The 24,354-nt window shown below is 36.7% G+C and overlaps 2 protein-coding genes across 6 annotated transcripts in view; one reads left to right on the top strand and one right to left on the bottom strand.

Annotated features, from left to right (window-relative positions):
- cpeb3 (cytoplasmic polyadenylation element binding protein 3) overlaps positions 1-8,985 on the top strand; it is a 121,371-nt gene extending 112,386 nt beyond the window's left edge. For all 5 annotated transcript variants that reach the window (XM_056471563.1, XM_056471567.1, XM_056471566.1 and 2 more), the window contains one exon: positions 1,233-8,985. In XM_056471563.1, coding sequence (XP_056327538.1) covers positions 1,233-1,460 — 228 coding nt within the window. In that variant the 3' untranslated portion in view covers positions 1,461-8,985. The remainder of the gene's footprint in view (positions 1-1,232) is intronic.
- A 3,175-nt stretch (positions 8,986-12,160) lies between these two features.
- btaf1 (BTAF1 RNA polymerase II, B-TFIID transcription factor-associated) overlaps positions 12,161-24,354 on the bottom strand; it is a 53,919-nt gene continuing 41,725 nt past the window's right edge. Inside the window, exons 27-38 of the mRNA XM_056470407.1 lie at positions 22,827-22,948; positions 22,584-22,751; positions 22,407-22,484; positions 22,182-22,311; positions 20,868-21,009; positions 19,936-20,066; positions 19,186-19,311; positions 18,940-19,092; positions 16,731-16,942; positions 16,245-16,404; positions 14,376-14,546; positions 12,161-12,737 (exon numbers count right to left, since the gene is read on the bottom strand). Coding sequence (XP_056326382.1) covers positions 12,588-12,737; positions 14,376-14,546; positions 16,245-16,404; positions 16,731-16,942; positions 18,940-19,092; positions 19,186-19,311; positions 19,936-20,066; positions 20,868-21,009; positions 22,182-22,311; positions 22,407-22,484; positions 22,584-22,751; positions 22,827-22,948 — 1,743 coding nt within the window. The 3' untranslated portion in view covers positions 12,161-12,587. The remainder of the gene's footprint in view (positions 12,738-14,375; positions 14,547-16,244; positions 16,405-16,730; positions 16,943-18,939; positions 19,093-19,185; positions 19,312-19,935; positions 20,067-20,867; positions 21,010-22,181; positions 22,312-22,406; positions 22,485-22,583; positions 22,752-22,826; positions 22,949-24,354) is intronic.

Below are 24,354 nucleotides of genomic sequence, written 5' to 3'. Positions count from 1 at the left end.
CACACACACACACACTGACTTACTGGACTGTTTTGGGAATGTTATTCAGAAGTAAATAGCTGATGGTCACTGGACTAAAACTGGATGCTCACCAGAATCAGGCCATCCATCAGTGTGTCAGAAACTCAGACACTGGCTCAGTTTGTGCTGTTTGTGTAACTGTGGATTTAGAAGTGAGTCTGTATTTGATATTCTGCACCGCAGCATTCAGAGGTAAATAAAGACATTTTAGTTTTGCATTAATAGACTTAAAATAAATTTTAAACTAATTAATGTATGTACAGTAAACTGCTCACAAAAATAAAGGGAACACCTAAACAACACACTGTAACTCTAAGTCTTCCCTTTTTGTTTTTGAGCAGTGTATATTAATACATTTGCTGACTGACTGATTATTCATTAATTTTCCTGCAGCTTAGTCCCTTAATTATCAGGGATCGCCACAGCAGAATGAACCACCAACTTATCCAACATATGTTTTACACAGCGGATGCCTTTCCAGCTGCAATCCAGTACTAGTCCAGTACTATATTCTACAATAAAAGTCCTCGTCATACTGTATATTCTACAATAAAAGTCCTCGTCATACTGTATATTCTACAATAAAAGTCCTTGTCATACTGTATATTCTACAATAAAAGTCCTCGTTATACTGTATATTCTACAATAAAAGTCCTCGTCATACTGTATATTCTACATTAAAAGTCCTCGTCATACTGTATATTCTACAATAAAAGTCCTTGTCATACTGTATATTCTACAATAAAAGTCCTCGTCATACTGTATATTCTACAATAAAAGTCCTCGTTATACTGTATATTCAACAATAAAAGTCCTCGTCATACTGTATATTCTACAATAAAAGTACTCGTTATACTGTATATTCTACAATAAAAGTCCTCGTTATACTGTATATTCTACAAAAAAAGTCCTCGTTATACTGTATATTCTACAATAAAAGTCCTTGTCATACTGTATATTCTACAATAAAGGTCCTCGTCATACTGTATATTCTACAATAAGTCCTAATCATACAGTATTTTCTACAATAAACGTCCTCATGATAATTTATATTGTACAATAAAAGTCCTCCTCATACTGTATATTGTACAATAAAAGTCCTCATCATACTTTATATTCCACAATAAAAGTCCTCGTTATAACATATTCTAGAATAAAAGTCCTTATTATTTCAGACACATTAACCAGTGAATTTCTCTGTGTGTGTGCAGGTGGAGGTGAAGCCGTATGTTCTAGACGATCAGATGTGTGATGAATGTCAGGGCTCTCGCTGCGGAGGGAAGTTTGCCCCTTTTTTCTGTGCCAACGTGACGTGTCTGCAGTATTACTGCGAGTACTGCTGGGCGAGCATCCACTCGCGGGCTGGCCGAGAGTTTCACAAACCGCTGGTGAAGGAGGGCGGGGATCGACCCAGACACGTGTCCTTCCGCTGGAGCTGATGAACACCGCAGCATCGCCCTCTCCACCACAAACACATCACATCTCTGTCTGCTCTGCTTAAAAACCTTAGGAAAAGATGAGTTGTTGAGTCTGCGTGCTCAAACATTGCACTTTGGCACAAACAGTCGATGTTAACGCTTATCAGGATGTTGTGCTGTTAATTCGCTCATTTTCCTCTGTTTGATCAGTTTAGTGCTCCATATTGGTAACATTAGGCAGTGTGAGACTATATACATATATATATAATATATACATTTACAAAAAGATCTATTTTTTATTTTATATTTATCTATATGCGTATAGGTAATACATTTTGAGTGTCAGACTTTTTAAAAGGCGCATGCACTTATTGTGAAAAATAAATAGACATTTTCCCCTGTAGACTACAACAAAAAAATAAGATTTACCAAAGGTAAAGTAGGATAAATCATGTAGGGTGAGCTGTTCACAAACACCTGAGTTAACTCGATCCGCTCTCCGTGTTGAAATGACTAGTAAAACCTCACGCATGCATCTCCTTCTGTTCGCTTCGGTTTTTTAGGCGCATTTTTTATCCGAGTTCTTTAGTATTATCTACATGTAATGCTGCAATAGCTTTGCTGCTAAATCCTGGTATGAATCTGTACCGTCATGCGTTATTCAGGCAAATGAGGGTCTGCGTCTGCACCCACACTGCATGAACATGAGTCTGCGATGCATGCTGGGAAATCAGGCCTCACTTTCCTTTCCCCAATTTGAACGAGCGACACGGAGCACAAACTGAGCGCTGCAGAACACCAGGCCGACCAGATGACCGTATGTACAGAGCCCATGAAAGGATGTGGTGATGAGCAAAAAAGATTTTTAGTAAAAATTATATTTCAGTACTTTCGCCTTTGCATTCACTCACAAAAGCATTGAATTTCCTGCTAAAATTTGTTCTGCTCCACCAAGCCTCCCTAAAAATTTGTGTGTAATAGTAAAACATTCCCCGAAGCATTCTGTGAGGTTTCATTGAGAAAATCCTCAATATTGCAAACAACATTTGTGCTTTTTTTGGAAAAATATTTACTTCCACCCACTTATTCGTCCTTCGTTGGGTTTCGCTGGTAAAGACTCGCAAACCGTTAACATTTCCTCTGAAAATATTAGATTTTCTGAAAACATTAAAGTGCTTCGGTCCCTCAAGACACTTTGCTTACAAAACATTCATTATCAACAATCTTTGAGTGAACGATTAAATAAATCTTTGATCAAATTTTGTTCACTCAAAAACATTTGAATGCTGTTTCTTTCCAAATACTTACAAATATATTTAATTTCACAGAGAGTTTTTGTTTGCTCGCAAAACATTAGCACTCACTTAGAAAAGCATCGTTTCCCCAAAAGCTTTGTGTTTGCGAATAAAACATTAGCATTTTTACACAATTTAGTTTTTGCCTTGTTTTTGCAAGGAATCCCACATTCCTTTACAAAATATTGAGTTTCATTGATAAACTTAGTCCTGACTTATGGTACAAAACATTTGTTCGCTCTCAAAAGTATTGCATCTGCCCCAGAAACATGTAGAAACACAGGGGATGTTTCGTTCTCTTACAAGATATTGCATTCCCATGATAAACCTACAAAACATTTGCATTCTCCTGCTATAGTACACATGGTACACAGGTAGCCTAATTTGTATTTTCTCAGAAAAGCATTAGTAAAATGCACAGTAAATGTCTTACTGTGTTAGTAAAACATTTGTGTTGAACTGTGAAACTATTGCTGCTCATAAAGAAATGTCGCAACAGTTTTCCTCTCACTTCCTCTCACTCTCACTTCACAAACTCCTTGTGAAATATTAATGTTTATATGTTTTTTTTGCGAGCGAAAACTGTTTCTTTTTATATAACATAAACTAACAAAAAACTTTTACGCAAAGACACTCGCTTTATCGGAACATTTGTGAAAAGTGTTGCATTCCCCCACAAAAAAAAAGCATTTTTCCCTCTGTTGCGTTTCCCCAACAAACTTTGCGTCTGCCCACCTAAAATTTGCATTTTTCTCTTGGAAAAGCAATTCATACCACCTAAAAATTGTGTTTGTTAGTAAAACATTTGTGTTGAGCTGGAAAAGTATTGCTATTCATAAAGAAATGTCACAATAGTTTTACTTTCACTTTATATTAATATTGATAATATTACTATTAATGTTTAGCGCACAAAAACAGTGTTTTTTTTATATAACATAAACTAACAAATATCTTTACACAAAGACACTCGCTGTATCACAACATTTGTGTTCTCTTAAAATTGCATTTTCCCTCGGTTGCGTTTCCCCAAACAACATTGGGTCTCCTCACCAAAAATTTACGTTTTGCAAAAATTTTCGCCTACAAATTGTTTTTGTTAGTACAACATTTGTGTTCAGTTGGAAAAGTATTGCGTTTTATAAAGAAATGTCACAATAGTTTTCCTCTCACTTCATAATATTTTTATCACAAACTTTTTGCAAACTATTAATGTTTAGATTTTATTTGCGAGTAAAAATAAAGTGCGTTTTCTGTATAACATAACATTAACAAACATTTTTACACAAACACACTCGCTCTATTTTTCCCTCGGTTTGCATTTCCCCAAAAAACGTTGTGTCTGCCCACCAAAAACTAGCATTTTGCAAAAAACAAAATGCCTAAAAATTATGTTTTCTAGTAAAACATTTGTGTTCAGCTGAAAAAGTCATGCGTTTTATACACAAATGTCACATTCTCGTGTGAAAACAGAAATAGTTTTCCTCCCACCTCATAATATTTCCGTCACAAAGATGTTTGTGAGTGAAATCAATGCACTGAAATCTAATCTTTCCACTAATCTCAATTTTCCTTGCTCAACACCATGTTCTCCAGGGGCTCCATACAGATCCGCAACTTTGTGTTTAAAAGCAGTTGGATGTAGGATTTCTTCTAGCGAAATGTCTTTAACAGGTGAAGTATTTAGATTTATTTTTTATTTTTTGCAGTGATTGTTCATAGAACTGTGCAATTTTTATACACTTGTGTAGTTTGGTTAGACAGTGCCTAGAACTGTGATTCGCTTTAACTGTTATTGATGTCCGACATGGAACGTCCTGTGAACACATTTGCATATTTACAGTATGCTAGATCCTAAACCCATGACACAGAACCAAAGAGCAGGCCGAGTCAAAACGACCAAGAACAACACTACACAAATGCAGATTTACGTACTGTGTCCGAGCGCTGACTCAACTGGGAGAGAAACACAAGCGAACACTGGTTCAAAGTTTTACGATACGGCGGGCGGAATGAACTCACCGCTACATTTATATCCAGATTATATCCTGCGAAGCTTGAAGTAGAATCATGACCTGCTAAAGTCAACGGTGGACATTTTAAAACTCGATTCAGAAAGATAGAGAGGGTGGAGAGGAGAAAAGAAACGTTTAGTTCGTCAAGGAAATGATGAAAAACGCGAACACTACTTTTGTACCGACGGAGAGAAGTGAGGTGAATTCTGGGTGTCGATTTTTAGTTCCCTGCCCAGATTTTTCTATGTTTGTTCCTTATGTAGTAGATAATATTTGTTATGCACTACTCTTTGTATCTGGATGGTTGAACAGTCAGCATTTTTTCTTTTCGTTTCATTTTTTAATAGACGAATACGTGTGCTTTCTGACTGACGTAATCTTTTGCAATACCTCAATTTTGAAATAGGAGAGAGATCGATATTTTCTAAGTAAGTTTATTCAGATAAAGACTATATATATATTAATTTAATTATGCTAGAGAGAAAAAGAGATGATTTAACAGATGCTTAATTTTATTTTTGTCATGCTTGTTTGCTTTTAATTTTATTTTTGGAAGAAAAAAACAAAAGAAAAACAAAAACAACTGAAGGAAGGAGTTTGAGCTGTATTCTTGTAATATTGTAGGAAGCTGAAGTACTACAGACAACATCACAGTGTTCCATCTGATCGCATTATTGTTTTAAAGTATATATATATATATTACATCTGAATATATATATTCTATAGCAGGGGTGTCCAAACTCGATCCTGGAGGGCCGGTGTCCTGTGTAGTTTAGCTTTAACTTCATTCAACATGCATGCCTGGAAGTTTCTAGGTTTACCTAAAACATAGGTCTCAAACATAATTACTGGAGGGCCGCAGCTCTGCAGTTTTGCTCCAACCCTAATCAAACAGCTGATCTAGTAGTCTTGAACACCTTGATTAGTTGGATGAGCTGTATTTGATCAAGGTTAGAGCAAACTGTGCAGAGCTGCCGCCCTCCAGCAATCTAGTTTGAGACCTATGACCTAGAAACAGCTTGATTAGCTGGTTCATGTTTGTAATTGGGGTTGGAACTAAAATACGCAGCACATCAGCCCTGCAGGACAGTGTTTGGACACCCCTGTTCTATAGGGTCAACAGGCCGTCAGGTGCTCGTAAAGTCAACTGAACATACTACTTACTTACGTTTTTATATACTTACAATCAGTCCTATATGCTGAGGAGAGTCGTGAAATCTTCTGTGCGGTATTTTTTATGGTTTTCGTCAAATGATATGTTCCCCTTTGTTTTATAAAGCGCACACACACACCCCAAATTGTAAATCTAATTTAGAGAAGTATAAATTTTTTTTTTTCGGCAAGAGAAGAGCTAATTTCTATAGAGGACGAAACCTGCAAAAGCAATAAATAAATAAATATGCTAATAAATAAATAAATGAGTAAATAAATGCATAAATTCCTGCATAAATAATACAATAATTAAATATGCTAATAAATGAGTAAATAAATGCATAAATTACTGCGTAAATAAACAATAAATAAATAAATAAATATGCTAATGAGTAAATAAATGCATAAATTCCTGCATAAATAAAATAATAAATATGCAAATAAATGAGTAAATAAATCCAAAAATTACTGCATACATAACATTTTTTAAAATAAATATGCAAATAAATAAATGTATATAAAAATCCTCAAATTTCTGCATAAATAAATATATCAATAATTAATAGTGGGGGATAGTTAATGTTGGGGGAATAAGAAAATGCTAAACTCAAAGTAGATTTTTTCTTCCTTCAGTATTTACTGTTCCTCAGCTCCACATGCTAATGAGAGGTTGTCTGTCAATCATCAGAAGCCAGTTAAAAATCAAATGCAAATTTTTTGCAAAGACTGCCTCTGATGATTGATAGACAGCCTCTCATTAGCATGTGGAGCTGAGGAAAAGTAAATATGTAACTGCGTTCAAGAATAAATAAGTGTTTGAAAGGGTTGTTGCTAGATCAGATATGGTTGTGGCCGGAAGTTAACGAAAATTATTTATTAAATTTCCCATTAATTGAGTATTATATATTATGTATTAAATTACTCAATCAATTTTATTTTTGAACGTCTACTCTTGCTTTAACCTTAAGCCCAACTATCACAGTAACGTAAAAACAGTAGTTGTACCTAGTATTATTTATGATATCTATTAAATTACCCAATAAATTGTATTTTTAAACGTTTACCCCTACCCAAACCCTAAACCCAACTGTCACAGTAACGTAAAAACAGTAGTTCTACCTGGTATTATTTATGATATCTATTAAATTCCCCAATAAATTGTATTTATTAACGTCTACCCCCACCCCTAACTCTAGACCCAACTATCCCAGTAAAGTAAAACAGTAGTTGTACAGAGTATTATTTATATGATCTATTAAATAACCCAATAAATTGTATTTAACGTCTACCCCTATCCTTACCCTAATCCCAACCGTCCCAGTATTGTAAAAATATGAATTATTGATATACAGTGTCTTAAAAAATGCTGCTATATTGATGTGCATATCCCACTTCCGGCCGGCCGTGTCTCCTAATTAGACTTTACCATTTGTATAGCATTTATTTAATTATTTACTACCCTGCACTATTAAATGACTAAATTATTTATATATTTATGCAGGAATGTATTTATTATTTTATTTATGCAGAAATGTATGGATTTATTCACTCATTTATTTATATATTTGCTGATTTATTTGTTTGTTTTTGCTAGGTTTCATCCTCTATACATTTCGGGAAGCTAGAAATAAAGAGATGAAGCGTTTATTGTGGAGGCCTTTACTCACCCGAGACTTGAATCAGTCCCTTTTTTTTTATTATTAAGAGTTTTGATTGTTTGTCGTAATGTGCAATACTGTTTGTACTGTTTGTAAAAAAGAAAAACGAAAAAAATATAGGCATAAATCTTTCTTGCAGATTTATTTTCATCTCGAGCATCACTCAAATCATTTTCTACTGTGTATTTACTCGACGTGCTAGTGTACCTTCCAGTAGTAATGTAGCCTTTGTACTGAGAAAATTTTCATTATTTTTTAGAGATTTTTTGCAACTAATTAAATAAAAAAAGACGATTAAAACAGATTTTCCTTTTTTATTATTTTCATTTGTGTTTTCTTATTCCTCAAGCATTAATGTTAGCTAGCTGTTTCTTGGGGGAGACTTGCATATCTGGTCAATGTCATTAATGTTGTTATTATTTTGTATTTTTACTTGGAGTAAATTAATTTTTTGGCGCTTTCCTTTTTTTTGAAGCTGAAAACTTTGTAATGTTGTTACTAAAATGTTTAGATTTTTGGAAAATGCAAAGCTTAACTGCTTATATTGGTGAGATTGAGAAATAAAAGTTGCACACACACACATGATTGGTAATATGATGCGATTAAATCAATGAATGGACAATAAAACTAATGGCAGAATAGAGCAAACTGTGAGGTTGTGGTGAAACCCAGGCAAGATTACTTAATAAGCTCAGATACTCAATTCAATTCATGTCTATAGCGCTTTTACAAGGTCGATTGTGTCAAAGCAGCTTCACATAGAAGTTCTGGTAAATAGTAACCGTGTCAGTCCAGTTTTTAGAGCTGAAATTCAGTTCAGTGTGGTTTAATATTCACTACTGAAAGTCCAAACACTGAAGAGCAAATCCATCAATGCACAGCTCCACAGTCCCAAACCAAGCAAGTCAGTGGCAACAATGAACAAATTTCACCAATTGACGAAAGTGAAAGAAAAGAAAAAAGAAAAAAAAACCCAGAGAAACCAGGCTCAGTTGGGGATGACAAGTTCTCCTACAACGACAAAATATCCTACAACTGATTGCATTTTATTTCTGCAACCTCAAACATATTATAGTCTTCAATAAGCTGAATTTCACATCTCTATTATAATCATGTTGGCTTGTGGTTTTCCCTCACTTTTAGCTCCATTTGTTATTAGGTTTGATTTTGATTTTCCCCCAGTTTCAGTTTTGTATTTGACGTCTGGTTCCACCTTCGCAAGGCTTTGAGATTGTTAACTTGGACCTCTGCTTGTCTAACTTTGCAGTAAAACTGTGATGAAATGATTTCTTTAGTTGTTGTTTTGGATAAAATAAGCAGTGCTGCTAATGCATATGGGCTTTTCTCACCTTCATGATTTTTATTTGAGTTTCTCTTTTCTGTACTAAACAGTAAATCTTATTAAATGTAATTGTATGACACTGTGAAACATTCTCATCTTTTGCGGAGTCTCGTTCTCTTGTAAAACTCTTCTGGATGCAAACTTGCAGCAGATGTTGGACCATTCATTCATTTTCCTTTGGCTTAGATTTTTTTATTCATCAGAGGTTGCCACAGCGGAATGAGCCACCAACTATTAAAGCATATGTTTTACACAGCGGATGCTGTTCCAGCTGCAACCCAGTACTGGGAAACACCCATACATATTTACACACGTACACTACGGCCAATTTAGCTTACCCAATTCCACCTGTACCACATGTCTTTGGACTGTGGGGGAAACAGAGCACCTGGAGGAAACCCACACCAACACGGGGAGCACATGCAAACTCTACACAGAAATGTCAACTGGACCAGCCAGGGATCGAACCAGCGATCTTCTTGTTGAGGCAAGTGCTAACCACTGTGTCACCCCAGACGTTGGACAAATAATCCTAAATAATCCTCAAATATCTTGAGCAGCAGGTGAGGAGCGAGTCAGTAATATTTTCCAATCTGTGTCCCTGACATCTCAAATAATGACTTCAACAATGAACAGCTGATGCCAGCTTATAAAACCTATATTCAACATAAAAATCCAGTAATGTATTCATGTTTCACACCTGTTCCTAATCCTGCAGCTCAGCATGAGTAGGGGAGAGCAGGGACGAAAGTACAGCGATTTTCTCAAAGCCCTGACAACATTTGATTTCCAGGCTATCACAGCACATTCAGCACGGTTAGTTCCACATTTCAGCTTTTAAGTGCAGAAAGTAAATTACTGTACTGTTTTTTTTTTCCTTATTACAAGCCGTGTTTCTCTTGTCATCTGTCACATTGATGATCAATCAACAGGTTATTTAGTGCAACACATCCTTAAGTTTGCAATGTCTGAGTTTTTCAGTTTAACAGTAAATCAGGTTTAAACGGCAAGAGTTCCTGTGAGGATGAAAGTAACACTGTTATTCATATCCCACTGCTAAAAATCATACATTTCAACTTCCTCACTAGAGTTTTCAGTGTTTTGACTCGCATGTTTTATAAGATTAATGCAGATTGACATTAAAAATATATAGAATATTTTAACCTGTTGGATTGCGGAGTTGCTTTTTTTGTTAAACATTTGATTGAGGTAAAATATAAAATAAAGTTGTTTAATTTTCCAGCTAACGACATTGTGTGCGACTCGTTGCAAAATGGCTTGAATTAACTCCACAACAAATAGATCACATAATCATTGCTAAAGTTCTTACTGTAGTATTTCTCACAAACATTACGTGAGGTCTGCTTGCTTCATGTCTGTCACTGTGCCGTTTATCTGACGCAGCCAGAGTTTGAGTCACACTCTGACAGGCACGTGGGAACGGTGGGTGGGGAGAACTAGCTTTAAAGGCACAGGTCACAAAAACAGCTACAGTGTGTTTGGAGCAGAAAATCCCAATACCAGAAAGGTCTAATAAGTAATCTGATGGGTGATTTGAGCTGAAACTTTACAGACACACTTCTTAAATCTTGAAAAAGTGGTAAAATAGGTGCCCTTTAATGGCTCGTTTCCACAGTGGTACGATATGGTACGCTTTTATGGCTGTTTCCACTGTCAAAAGGTACCAAATAGCAAACTGTGCCGTACCACTTTTTGTGTACCCTTTCATAACGGTACCTATAGCACAACAAAAGGCAGAGCCAGACGTGCAGCTCAACGCTATTGGTTTAAAGAGAAGCGTTACTAGTAGTGAAGTCTAGATCAGATACGCGGCCGGCCTGAAGTGCGATTTACACCTCAATATAGCAGCATTTTTTTTATGACACTGTATAACAAGTCATATTTTTACAGTACTGTGATGGTTGGATTGGATTTGGGGTGGGGGTAGGCGTTAAAAAAAAAAATACTATTTGAGTAATTTAATAGCTAGCATAAATAATACTCGGTACAGTTACTGTTTTTACATTACTGTGATGGTTGGGTTTAGGGTTGAGGTTAATAAAATACAATAAACGGGAAATGTAATAAATAATTAAATAATTCTCGTTAACTTCCGGCTGCAACCATATCTGATCTAGCAACAACCGTCACTAGCTCATACACAAGCCAGGAGAATGAAAACAAAAAGCGCTATTTTTAAATACACAGCCGAGACATTACATGGTAATAATATATACATATAATAACGAGTCATGGTCGACCCATCGTCATCTTGATGAACAGCAACAAAGCCAAGAAGAAGAGCAGGATCTACCCTGTGCCATGTAGTTGTTTACAAGGCCGTCTAAAGCGCGAGCGGTTTTGCTTTCTCGTGTGCGTGTCTATATTTGAAATAAACTTCTTAACGTGTGCGTGGTCATTGAAATGCTTCTGACATCCGATCCTTTCAGAAACGGACAAACGCCAGAGTGACGCACGAAAAAACAAAGGAGCAAATGATTCTTTCAGCAACCTAAAACATGAACAAACTGCCAACTATAATCATCACCTTCTGGACGATCATGAACTCGGAATTACTCTCTAACAAAGGCTACATGTGCTGGCGAAGATTAAAGGTACAGATGAGAGGTTTGCACTGACTGTGGGCTTTATGTTGTGTTGTTTTTGAACTTAAGGACTAAATATATGCCGTGTGTAGTTTTTCTGTAATTGGCAACATATCGGAGACTGTAAGGGTCTGTGTGCGTTCATATACTGTATGTTGCATTTATTTATTTTATTTTATATAATTGCACACGTTCCAGTAGGCTATTTTGCCTCATTGATCTGCATGAACATGAGTAATGAACATTTATACACAAGTATGTGTGTATAAAGCATCTGTTTTGTGAGAAGTGCTTCTAATATGATATGTGAACGACCTGTACAGCTTTACTTTGACATTTCCTCGAGCAAGAAGTGGAAATGCAAGCCTCAAAGGTGACCCACACTGTACCACTCAGTGGAAACGGGCCATAAGTGAACCAATAAAAGCAACTCTTATTACTTCAAATAAATATTAAATGTAGTAGTTTTGTACTTAAATATGGTCTTTATTTCCGCTGCAGGTCTCGCGGTCATTTAATTCATCTTAATGTCCTCTAAAATCACTAAAACTGAAGAGGAACTATACAAACATTAAAAAAACTGAAATAAAAATAGTAAAAACTACATCAGTATCACAATTCTAGTAAAAACAAGCTCATAAATGCAAACACAGACATTTTTAAAGAGCTCATTAGAATTTATTAAAATTCTACCAGCTTACCCGAAAAGGCAAATAACAGAAATATTTACAGTCCTACGTGTTTGTGTGTTTTCCTTTTAAAACTCTTCGTCCTGCCGTTCCTCCAGATCTCAGTCAGTGCACATAAGACTTTATTCCTGTCTGAGCAGCAGCTGCGAGCCCTTCATAGTAAACCTACAGAGTCAGCAAGCGCCCCCCGGTGGTCTGGATGATCCATCAGAAGCGTTCACGTCTCCTCAATCAATACTGTCATCTCCAACAAGTTCTAGCAAACCCTGAGGTTCAAAAGTTGCATTGGTACAGGATTAGCTGGAGAGCTCGATCCTGTGAGGTTAATAAGAGCTGTAAGACTGGAGTGTTTAAGGGCTGAAGCTCCAGTGTTTGTGCTGGTCTCTGAAGTCTTTCATTTGAGCGAGTGCATGAAGGTGCCCAGGTCGTACTCGTTCTCATACTGCTGCTGGTCCCACAGGTCACCCAGTCCATCCAGAACAGACTTCATACTGGATTTACCGGAGGACGAGGAGGAACCATCACTCTTTTCTGCTTTATCATCCTGAAAACACAAACACTAATGGTCAATATGGCGAATGAAGCCCCGCCTACAAGTACAGGAGCCAATCATCACTCACTATAGGCTGACGTTTGTTTAAGGGGAGAAGCTCAGACAAGACGTGTGCTTTTATGACAGTTTGCTGGTCGACAAACACACTGGAATCTCAGTGAATACTTGCTTCACAGACATAAGAAATATCCACATAAAGATTGAAATCCCTACTTTTAAATGAAGTGCACTTAAAAAAAAAAAAGGTTTTTTGGTTTTGTAATCTGTATGAAACAAACGTGAGGTACAGTCCATCCTGTCAAACACACATGACAGCAGCAACTACTCAAATGCACCACAAACTAGTAAACAGTAACGGTCACTTCTGGAGGAGATTCGCCATTAGGACAAAGTTGTGAACTACTTCAGAAGAGCAGCGCTATCTGACAATTTTTATCCAGAGGATTTGTAGAACGGCCATAAATGAGGTTGGTGTCGTAATCTCATTCCTTTTGAGTGCACATGCGCATTAGCTCGGGCAACCTGAAAATATTCAGATGATTCTGTTTCTTGTTTGATTCTGACATTAGAAATTACACTCATAAGACGGTTGTGGTTTTGTTTTAATGGTGATTCCAAATATGTCATTTCTATTGTAATTTCTAATCGTAAGCTTGGCAAACAGTTTCTGAGAATTTGATGTTTTTCCCCATTCAGACAGAATGCCCGAGCATAGGCGTTTCAAAGATTGCAGCCGAGTGAAATGACTTGCCTTAAAGGGACTTTGACTAAACTTAAACAGCACACACTGAAGATTTTAGCCCAACAAGCATTTTGTGTATCTAAAGCCTGATTTATACTCGACGCATCCGCTGGTTCGTGCGCACGGTGAATGTGACGTCATCGCAGTGTTTGAGGTGGTTCGCACAACATGATTTCGGCTGGCAGAGCGCATTAAATCTTTTGAGACTTGAGTGAATAATTCGTGTGGCGCTGCGTTTCATTTGAGCTGAATAATGAATCATTTTGAAGAGATTTTGTCTGAAACACGCACGACTATACAGACATCTTCATGATCAGTCCATGCATGATTATCATAGAGATAACCAGATGATCAATAATTCTTGGCTAGAAATTGCAACAGCCGTGGGAAAGGAGGAAAGTTTTTGTAGACATCTGGAAAAACCTGAGGGATACTTTTGTTAAAGCCAAAAGAGATTAATTACAGAAATGTGTTTTTACACTATTCATTTTGAATTTAAAATAATTTAATAGTTACAAAACTATAGTTAAGGGACAAATTATTTCTTTGATAACTGAAAAGAACATTTGAACCTATCAGTTTACAACATACTGATGCCCTGTTGTTCTAGGCTTCATTGGTGATAATGGATAAAGAATTTGCACCAGATGAAACACCAGAAATATAAATACAGTCATTCAGAAGCACAGAATATACACTCACTCATGAAATGGTAAGGTTTATAATCTAATTAATACATATTAAACCTCTTTAACATTATTAAATGTAAATACCAAATCACTGCTCATCACTCATGGCTTGTCACAGTTCTTAAGTTCCATTTCAAACGGTTTATTTTATGTTCAAGATATGTGGTGAACTATCTGCTGTAGACAGGACAGACTGACCTTGTCAAGTGTGAAGAGGTTGAGCAGTTGCTCTGTGCCCATGCTCTGCAGGCTGGCGTTCTCCTGGCTGATCACGGTATTGGCGATGGTCATCTTGAATTTCTGCAGACCCATGATCTTCTCCTCCAGTGTGCCTCGTGTGATCAGACGATACACATTCACCACACGTTTCTGGGGGAAAACATTTTTGATAAAAACTAAATACAAAATAATAATTAAAATAATTCTGTTCTGTAATGATTTGTTCGGCTATAGTTTGAAATGTATGCTGAGAAAATTCTGTTTTTCTCCCCTAAGGACTTATTATGCAGTCTCTGTCGCCTTCTTGTGGTGGATCGTCAACTGTCTTTGCTCTACTCAGTATGACAGGCTGGGCTGAAAACGCTCCGAAATTATGAATATTTAAAATTGGTTATAAGTAAACTGCGTAGTTGCAATCTGAACAACTACATTCTCACTTGAAATGCCTCAAAGATTCATTATGTTTGTTACATATTTGTGTTCTTTGTGCTCTGTTTGTGTTTTCTCCCTTTCGCTCTGCTCTCCCATATCTGCTTTCATTATTCACAGGTTCCGTTCATTGGTCTCTTCAGCTGTCAGTCATTTCTCCCCCCGGTTACGTCATTCTTACGTCACATCCAATAAGCAAAGACCACCCTCCATAAAAGCGCGCGCCAGACCACTCACCAGCCCCTCTCTCTTTTCCCTTTCTTGTCTTGTTTTCTTGTTGCGTTGCGTCACGAAAAAACCCGTCTAACTGTGTATTTTGTTGTTGCCCGTTTCTGTGTGCACGTTATCCGTCCGTTATTTGTAGATCCCTCCATTTCTCTGTTTAAACGTTGTTTACGAGGCTTGGACGAAGCGGACAGGTAAGAAGGTCACGTGACATACATTTTGCAACACTTTGGACTACTCTTCTGTATAGTACATTAGGTTAGGGGCGAGCGCCACCCCTTGTACTTTTGGATAGATAGATAGTGTAGACAGTCAGGACTCGGAAGACTCTTCGCGTGCTAATTATTTTGTTTTCACATAGTTAGCTAGACGCTTCTGGGAAGTTAGATTTAGTTTGGGTTTTGTTCTTTTCGTTTCTTTAGCGCCGCCCACGTCCCTTCTGCCAGCTCTCCTGTCTTTGTATTTGTTTCAGTGTTGTAAATATTGTAAATAGTATATTTTGCCTTAATTTATTTTCTTTATTTTGGATTTATTCGTGGTTTTTGTTCACTTTGGGAAATATAAATAAAATCACAATTTTGGTATTATTTTGGCACTTATTTACTGTTGGTATAAATATATTTTAATTACAAATAAATGTCAAACCCCACCATCCCCTGGACTAACATCAGGGGTTTGTAACAATGTTGTCCAACAGCAGCAATATTTGTCAAACTGTAGTCCTCTGCTTGCCACTCATGTGGGTGTAGTAATTAAAGGGTGAGTAATAGTAAAATGGTGAAGAGGCTGTAAGAGTGCTGATATTACTTTAATATCTCACAGCTGTCAGCCAATCAGACTTGAGTTTTTTTTTCTATATGTATAAGCCAACATTTTTTTAAATATATATATTTTTTTTTTAGTAATATTGGTAGATAATGATCATTTATGAAGAAAAAACATGTTGGCTGATACAAAAACAATAATACCGGCTAAAAATACTAATGCTGATATCTGATGTATAAATAAATAAAACCAATATTCAATAATTTAAAAAATAACTACTGGCAATTATCAAACATTTAAAAATAAAGATGATATTGATCATTTGATTTCTATTAATTAATACATATATTTAATTATTATTTTTTATTTAAATAAATTGCAAAAAAAAATTAATTCAAGATAAAATAATGATTTAATCTTCCTCTGTACCTGTCCTATTCTGTGTGCTCTGTCCATGGCCTGCAGGTCCCTCATGGGGTTCCAGTCATGCTCCACAAACACCACAGTATCCGCACCTGTTAGATTTAAGCCCAGTCCACCCACATGTGTAGTAAGCAGCAGAACATCTATGGACGGGTCATTATTGAACCTGCAGACAAAAAAAAAAAAAAAAACAACATCCCATATAGTGATCCAAATAAAGTCATCAATGCTGTAAAAAAAAAAATAGTTCAGCCAAAATCGTCAACAACCCTTTACATGTTTGAAACCTTTATGAGTTTCTTCTGTTGAACACAAATGTTGGAAACCTGTAATCATTGACTTCCATAGTATTTGTTTTTCCTAGTATGGAAGTCAATGGTTACAGGTTTTCAGCTCTTCAACACTATCTTCCATGTGTTCAAAAGAACACATGTTTATTTTTGGGTAAACTATCCCTTTAAGATTAATGTATGGGTATCAGTGATCTTTGACCTGGAGACTATGGAGTGTCTGAGTCCGGCCTGAACGCTGCCGTCCAGCCTGAGGTAAGTGACGCCAGGCAGCTGTGGTTTGAGGAGGTCCTGCTCCACGATGTCCAGCATGCTTTTCAGCTGGCAGAAGATGAGCACACGGTGCTGAGCCACAACTGCTTCTGTGCCGCTGTCAGACGCCCCGGCAGAACCCAGACCACAGTCCAACAGCAGCTACAACACAACAAAACACCGTCAGTTCTGGACTGTTCAGCAGACTTTATCACATTTATTGATAATGATTATTATTTGATGGACAAAAAAAAAAAAAAAGCTCATACTGGCTAATATTGAATGCAATAAAATAAACAATTTACATAAAAAACATTGGCTAATATAGATATTAAAAAAACTAAAAAAAATACTGGTTGATGTATAATAAATTGAATAAATTGATCAAAACACGTTGGCTGACATTTGCTAATAAAGAAATAAATTGTAAAAAAGCTAAATCATTATTATTGACATATCTGATCATTTTAAAGCTAAAATCAATTTAATAGAGACTTTACAAAAAAACAATGACAATTATTAATAATAAAAAGAAGCTGAAACTTCCAAAAGTCTATTGTGTGGTTGCATATATAAAAATCTAAATCTTACTAATCGATTTGAATCTTATATAATTTTGCTGATATTTTAACTAACATTGATATAAATCACAAGTAAATTTCAGTATTTGTCAGAACTAATATTGCCTAAAATTGGTTAATAAAAATGAATAACAGCATTATTTATAGGGACGTAATGGTATCAAAATTTCACAGTACGGTAATACCTCGGTATGAATGACACGGTGCAGTATTTATTGAATCATTTACAGGAAAAACAACTAATAAAAGAGACTCGAAAAAAGTGCCAGAAGTGTTTGTTAAACAGTTTTCCTGAACACTGACCATATCAAATGGCATACAAATTATCCATCTATCTGAAAATTGAAAAAGTTCCTGTTTCAAAGTTTAAATAATAAAAATTATTAAACCATGTAAAACAAATAAAGCTTCAATTTAGTGTTCTTGAAAACTCAGAAAAAATAAAAACAGCAGCCTTCTTATTGCAGCTGGACCATGTGCTGAATGAGTGAACACTCACCTCATTCACTCACACACTCACTTATTCAGATAGAGACAGGTCTTTAACGAAAATTAGCATATCAACATTATCTGGTAAAAGCTGGGATCTCTGGGCATTTACAATGTCCCCTGCAACAGAAAAAACCCTCTCACTTGGGACTGAGGTTGCTGTGACAGTGATATGACTTGGCCAAGGTTAACAGAAGTGGGTAACAATGTGCATCGTCTTTCCACCGCTCAAGAGGACAAGCCATATATGAGATAGAGGTCTCTTTGAGCCACAAGTCAATCTGAGCAGTGTGCTGTGTTCTGCTGTCCCCTTGACTAAAATAATCCCCAATATGTTAGTCGTATTCCCTGACTTGTATGTCTGGCAGTGCCTGCAGACCATTTTTTCTTTGTCTGTCACCTTTTCTCCTTTCTCGTTTCATTTCAAAGAGAACCTGAAATGCTTCCACACCTCTAATTTAAAACCTGCTTCAGGTTCAACCATTTTCAGCTCTTTTACTTCACCGCTACTAACAGCACCCGCCATTTCCGCATTGCGGTCTGTTGTTGCTACAGATCCAGCAAAGGATGATGGCCACATCTGGGCTGACGAGAACTGTAGTTCACGCTACCTCCCGTTCACTCCATTCGCCTGATGAAACTTCTCAGAAGACCTATCGCTTTATCGAGTCATACGACCACAGTAATATCATATCGAAAACATTTGCTATTGCGGTACGACAGTTTTTACAATACCAGTACATCCCTATCTATGTAAATAAATTATTAATTTGTGTAAATTAAACCTTTAAGTGATTTTATTTGGCTGACAATGATCGAAAAGTTTAATCTAATATTTAAAAATGTTAAAATATTTAAGAAAAAAAGAAAAGAAAAAAAAACATGTAACTGATTAAAGAAAAATAAATACTGCTTCTATAACCACACCATCTGAAACTATTTTCAAAGTAAAAAGCCTAATATTAGACATTCAAAATTGTGTTGTGTGATCACAAATGACTTCCCTGAGCTTACAGTCAGAAACTGCTTGATATAAGAGTCAGAATGATGGTTATTTCTCCCTCGTGACGGCAGTGCTGTGTTAGTCACCTGTTTGAGGGCTGAGAGTTTGGGAGCGTGCTGGATGTCCCTGAGGTTGGAGTGCTGAGTGCTCAGCTGCTCTGTGATGTGCTTATATTCGGGGTGTTGAGGAGTCAGAACCAGTGCTGGATGATTACACAGCTTCCTCAGATACTGCAGAGCCTGAAACAACAGCCAACACAACAGCATCTCAGACCGCTTGACTAAAATGAAGGAAATTTCTGCACTCATTTAATGACTGCCCCCGGGACAAACCTGGAAGACGTGTCCGGTGGCCTTGAGTTTGGGCTTCTCTTCATCCTCTTGTGTAGACGCTGTAGAAATCACGTCATCCACATTCACCTTCGCGCGAGATTTCGCAAAGTCTTCATACAGTTGAACCTGAGTAGACACGGGTGAGAGATTCAGGGTTCCTGCTCTAAACCAAACTGCCTGACTTTTGCCTCAAACGGTCTAATTTTCCCTGATTAAAAGTTCGATTTTATATAATGAATAGTAAGCTGTTGTGTTCTCTCCAGAAATAGTGCGATTCTGCGATCACTGAATCTAATGCAAAATTAAGCAGACTCCACAAGATTCTGAGGAAATCTTTTTAAATGCTCATTGCTGGCCAAAGGATATCTGTGGCACTGTTCAGCTTCCTTATGTGCCATCTGCATTGTTGTATATTATATAACATTGTGTTAGTGTATAGAAAGTGCTCGTCAAGTGTGCGATAACTCGAAATGTCAAAGACTGGACACATGACTTGCGATAAACATGTCATGTGACATTAACGTCAGTAGTTTTGAGTCATGCACATTTTAATGACATACATGCTAACTGACCAATTAGAAGTTGTAAAAATCATAGACATAAAATGATAGACAATTAATCAATCGTCCAATAAGCATGGGCATCTATGCTTTACTGTAATGCTACTAAGTGTTATCATGAAAGCTAGACATCAAAAACTGCTAACTCTTGCTGTAATCATGATTTCACAGAGCACATGTGTTTTTGTACCTGTAGAGGACTGAGGTTGCAGTAGTAATCCTGTATGATCTTGGGTGGCAGATCTTGAAGCACATCATCCTTCATTCTCCTCAGTAAGAAGGGCAGAACCTGTCTATGCAATGCCTCCATTGCCAGCACACCTGAAAAAACATTATTATAACCTCAAAATGACTTGGATGAACAAGATGATTAAGAGTTTAAATAACATTTTATAAATCACGAGTCAACATGGTTTTCTGATCAGAGGCAGTTGACAGAGCTTTAGATCAGATTGCTTTAAAGATCCTGTGAAGTATGTTGTGCATACACACATTTGTGCACATTTTTGTATTTTATTCTATGTGCATATTTTTGTTTATTCAATGTTTGTCCATCTTAACTTAAACACGGAGAGTGTGGAACAGAGTATCTCCTCCCTTTTAAAAAAACAGAAGCCTTTTTTGTTTTATCACACCTCTGCCAGTGGTTGAGCTCAAGCACATCAAACGAAAATTAAATGAGAATCATCTTGAAGGGATTTGATTAGAAAACTGAAGTATGAGGATGTGAAAAAAATTGTTGATCCATTTAGGCAAACTTCATACTTTGTATGTGAATGGTCACTGAGCATACTAGCTTATAGATGGTCTTAAAACTAACATCTAAAGATCACTTGCTTAATGAACAGATTTGTCACTTCAGTTTTTATTGAATTCACTGAGTCGCCTACTAAATCGGGCAAACTTCCTCTGACTTGAACCTGATTAGAGGCGAAGTGTGGGAAAACACCAAACAAACTAGTCTGACAGACACTTTCTGAAGGCCCAAAACTTCCTGAGCTCCGACTTGGTGTTTTCCAGCCTTAATACTAGGTGTAGATATGGCCTAAAGTGGTCAACAACAGCCTCAGATTTAGAAGTATGTGATGCTAGTATAAGACAGAGAGATGTTAAAATTCATACCTGCTTCCTGTTCGCGTGAGGAACTTTTAGCATCTCGACTGGCAAGGATGGGCTTCCCATAGCGAGCAGCAAACTGTCGCTCCGTACCAAGAAAGCCTGGCATCAGGAAGTCAAAAAGAGACCACAACTCCAGAACATTGTTCTAAAAAGACAAAAACAAACAGATAAAACTAAAACAAACAGACATTAAACTGCCAAAATCTAAACTCACTATTTTGAAGTTTGGACCAGAATTGATCAAAAGTAACAGTAAAGACATTTATAATATAAAAAAATTTAAAATTCTATTATTGTTAAATGATTGTTAAATGCTATTCATAATGAATTGTTCTTAGTGATTCTTAAATACTATTCTTCAAATTAAAAAAAACAAAACAAAAAAAAAAGATCACAACACTGATACGTTTTACTTTATTAGCTTGATCACTTTATTAAATTTATTAGCAAATCACTTTAGAATGATTTCTGCAGATTCATAAGAATACTGGAATAATAATGCTGAAAATTCAGCTTTGCATCACATTTTAAAATGCAAAAAAAATTAAAAATAAAAAAAAAATAATAATAATAATAATAATAATAACTAATATTTAAAATCTCTCATTTTTTTGTAAATTGAATACATAAACCCTTAGTGAGTGTAATGATGTGTTCACACTAGATGCGGATGAAGCATCAAGCACAAGTGATTTACATGTAAAGTCAATGCAAAGATGTGAATAGACATCCTGCGGTGCTATCCATGCAAATGAGGCAGCGCCAATGACACAGAAAATATGCGCCTCCCAAAGGGAAATCCTGCTGCCAACATGAGAAAACAGCTCATCAAACTGGGACTGGCTCAGGAAGCCCTGCTGTAAGCTTCCATCATCCAGGTATAGTTTTCTGAAGGAGTTGATGAATTTACAGAGCTGGGTGCACCTCCGAAAGAATCTAGTGCACTCAGACATGGCACCAAACGAATCTACGCTGTTTTTCAGCCATTCCTAAAGCACATAAAGCACAGCTACTTGCTCAATAAAATGCATGTTAGCCATTTAGCAACAAAGCTAGAGTCACCGGGCAGACAGAAGCCCTGCCCATGACTGAATCCACGTCTACTGTGAAGCAAATTTGACGCAGAAATGCAGCAAGTAAACTCGAGTAAAAATGTCTATGCATCTATTTGCACGCGAATAGCGCAATTTATTCACGCAAGACACGTCTGGTGTGAATGCTCCATAAGAGTTCAAGATGGAGACAAATCATTTTAAAGAAATACAATTTTAGTGACCACAAACTTTTGATCAGCAGCACACTAAGGCTCAATCTCACCTGGATGGGCGTTCCTGAGAGAATTAATCTGTAGTTGGCAGTTAACTGCTTGATCGCTTTGGAGAGTTTGGTCTTCCCGTTCTTAATAACGTGACCCTCGTCAAGGATACAGTAATTAAATTTAATATCCCTGTACAGAAGAAACAGCATTAAAACATTAAACACTTAACCATCCCTCCACTGTATACACATGACATCTATAAATGAACACAAATAACTTGTTACCTGAAAAACTCAACGTCATTCCTAACGACATCATAAGAGGCAACAACAAGATTATGTTTTTTCACCTGGTGCTGCAACCTGCAGACACAGAACCAGACATGCATTTACCACCCATTTTTTTTGCACGTCCCAACAAATGAATACTAATTTTTTAAAAATCATTTCTTCTGATCATACCTTGCTCGTTCAGTGGGAGGGCCAGTATAATGCAAAGGATTAAGAAACTCTTTAGAGCAGAACTTCCCGACCTCATCCACCCAGTGGCCCGTAAGGGTGGGCGGACACACCACTATGGAGGGCAAAGGGCAAGAGTCTGGGGCTTTTGTCCTGGTGTATTCCTGAGCTCTGCACACATATTCAGGTCAAAAATTAAGTTTATGACCTATAATGTACGAGAAATGCAGCTGCTTAGTGACGTACCTGAGGAAATGATCACCAGCCAGAATACAGATGGACTGCAGGGTTTTACCCAGACCCATATCATCACACAAAATCCCATGGAGCTTGTACTTGTTCAAAAACGCCAGCCAGTTCACACCATCCTACAAAAAAAAGATCAGAATGACTCTTTTAAATCTGCATAAAACAGAAACTGCAATAGTATTTTTCCTCCATCATGACATGCATCTGGAATCAAGGTCTACACACGAAAAAATACAAGAACATACAGAAATAACTTGATTTTACTTATTAGATTAGTATTAGATCGTCTGCTATTGGTGGATCTCATGTGAGTGACATGTTGAACCAGCCCATTGTCAGAGAACAGTCATCTTATTTGACATGTGCTGCATATTTCCACTGAGCAGTTCAATGCAGTATGGTTTGGTACAGGTCACCCAGATCAGGCTCGAGTTTTCACTGCCAAATGTACCCTTATTTGGTAGGTGTGGTGTATGCCACAGTTGCAAATAACATAATTGTGGCTTGAAGAATAAATCTGTACAGGGTGGACATTTAAATATCCCATCTTTTGCACACTGAAGTTCATTATTCCAAATGTAGAAGAGTGCAAATACTGTATAGAAGCAGCGCCCCTTGTGCTTTCAGATGTGATGTGAACAATCCAGCAGATCCTGCTCTGACTTCTTGGCATGTGACTGTTTGTCACAAGAAGAATCAATTGTTCACATCACATCTGAAAGCACAAGGGGCGCTGCTTCTTTGTTTGAGCATGGTTTATTAATGTACATTATCATTGTATTTATACAGTGTTGTGCATAATTTTTTTTTAAAAAGGCACTACCAGTGTTATTTTTCCCCTGGCTTGTATCACACAGAAGTGATATTTCTCTGTAAACTAATAGCAATCAGCAGGGAGTTTAGCTCCACCTTTTTGCTACCGTACTGTCCTAAAAAAGTGGTACGGTTTTAATCATTTACATACTTTGGACAGTAAAATTGAAAATAAATCCAAAAGGTTTGGCTTCCCAATCCAAAAGAAAAAGACAGTACTTTATATTATCAATTAAAATTTGATGGTTGCGCTTTGTTATTGGTTAATCTCATGCAAGTGACAGACTGATCCCTCCCTTGCCGCAAACACACATTTATTATAAACTATATGCACATAAATAATTGTTTTGACAGTGTCATTAAAAAGCAAAAGATTAGCATACTGGTAAGAAATACAGGAGGCTCTTGAACATATATTTGAAAGAGATATACCTCTAGAAAGTAAGCTGTTATATTTTGGCTGTGTAAATCTATATACAGTAACGGCAGACAATAAATGCCTGATGCATGTTCTCATGGCTGCCAGTAAAAAAGCAAAATCACACACAAATGGCTACAACAAGAGGGACCAGCTTTGAAATGGAGGAAATGGGTTGAATATATTTCAGTTAGAAGACCTAATTTTGTTGCTATAAACAAATAGAAGATGCTCAACTGATAAATACATGCTAATGTGTGTATACGTATATGGCTATATATTCACATTGTATTG

This window comes from Danio aesculapii, chromosome 13 (assembly GCF_903798145.1).
Source record: "Danio aesculapii chromosome 13, fDanAes4.1, whole genome shotgun sequence".
Lineage (NCBI taxonomy): Eukaryota > Metazoa > Chordata > Actinopteri > Cypriniformes > Danionidae > Danio > Danio aesculapii.
This window is presented reverse-complemented; position numbering and strand designations above follow the sequence as displayed.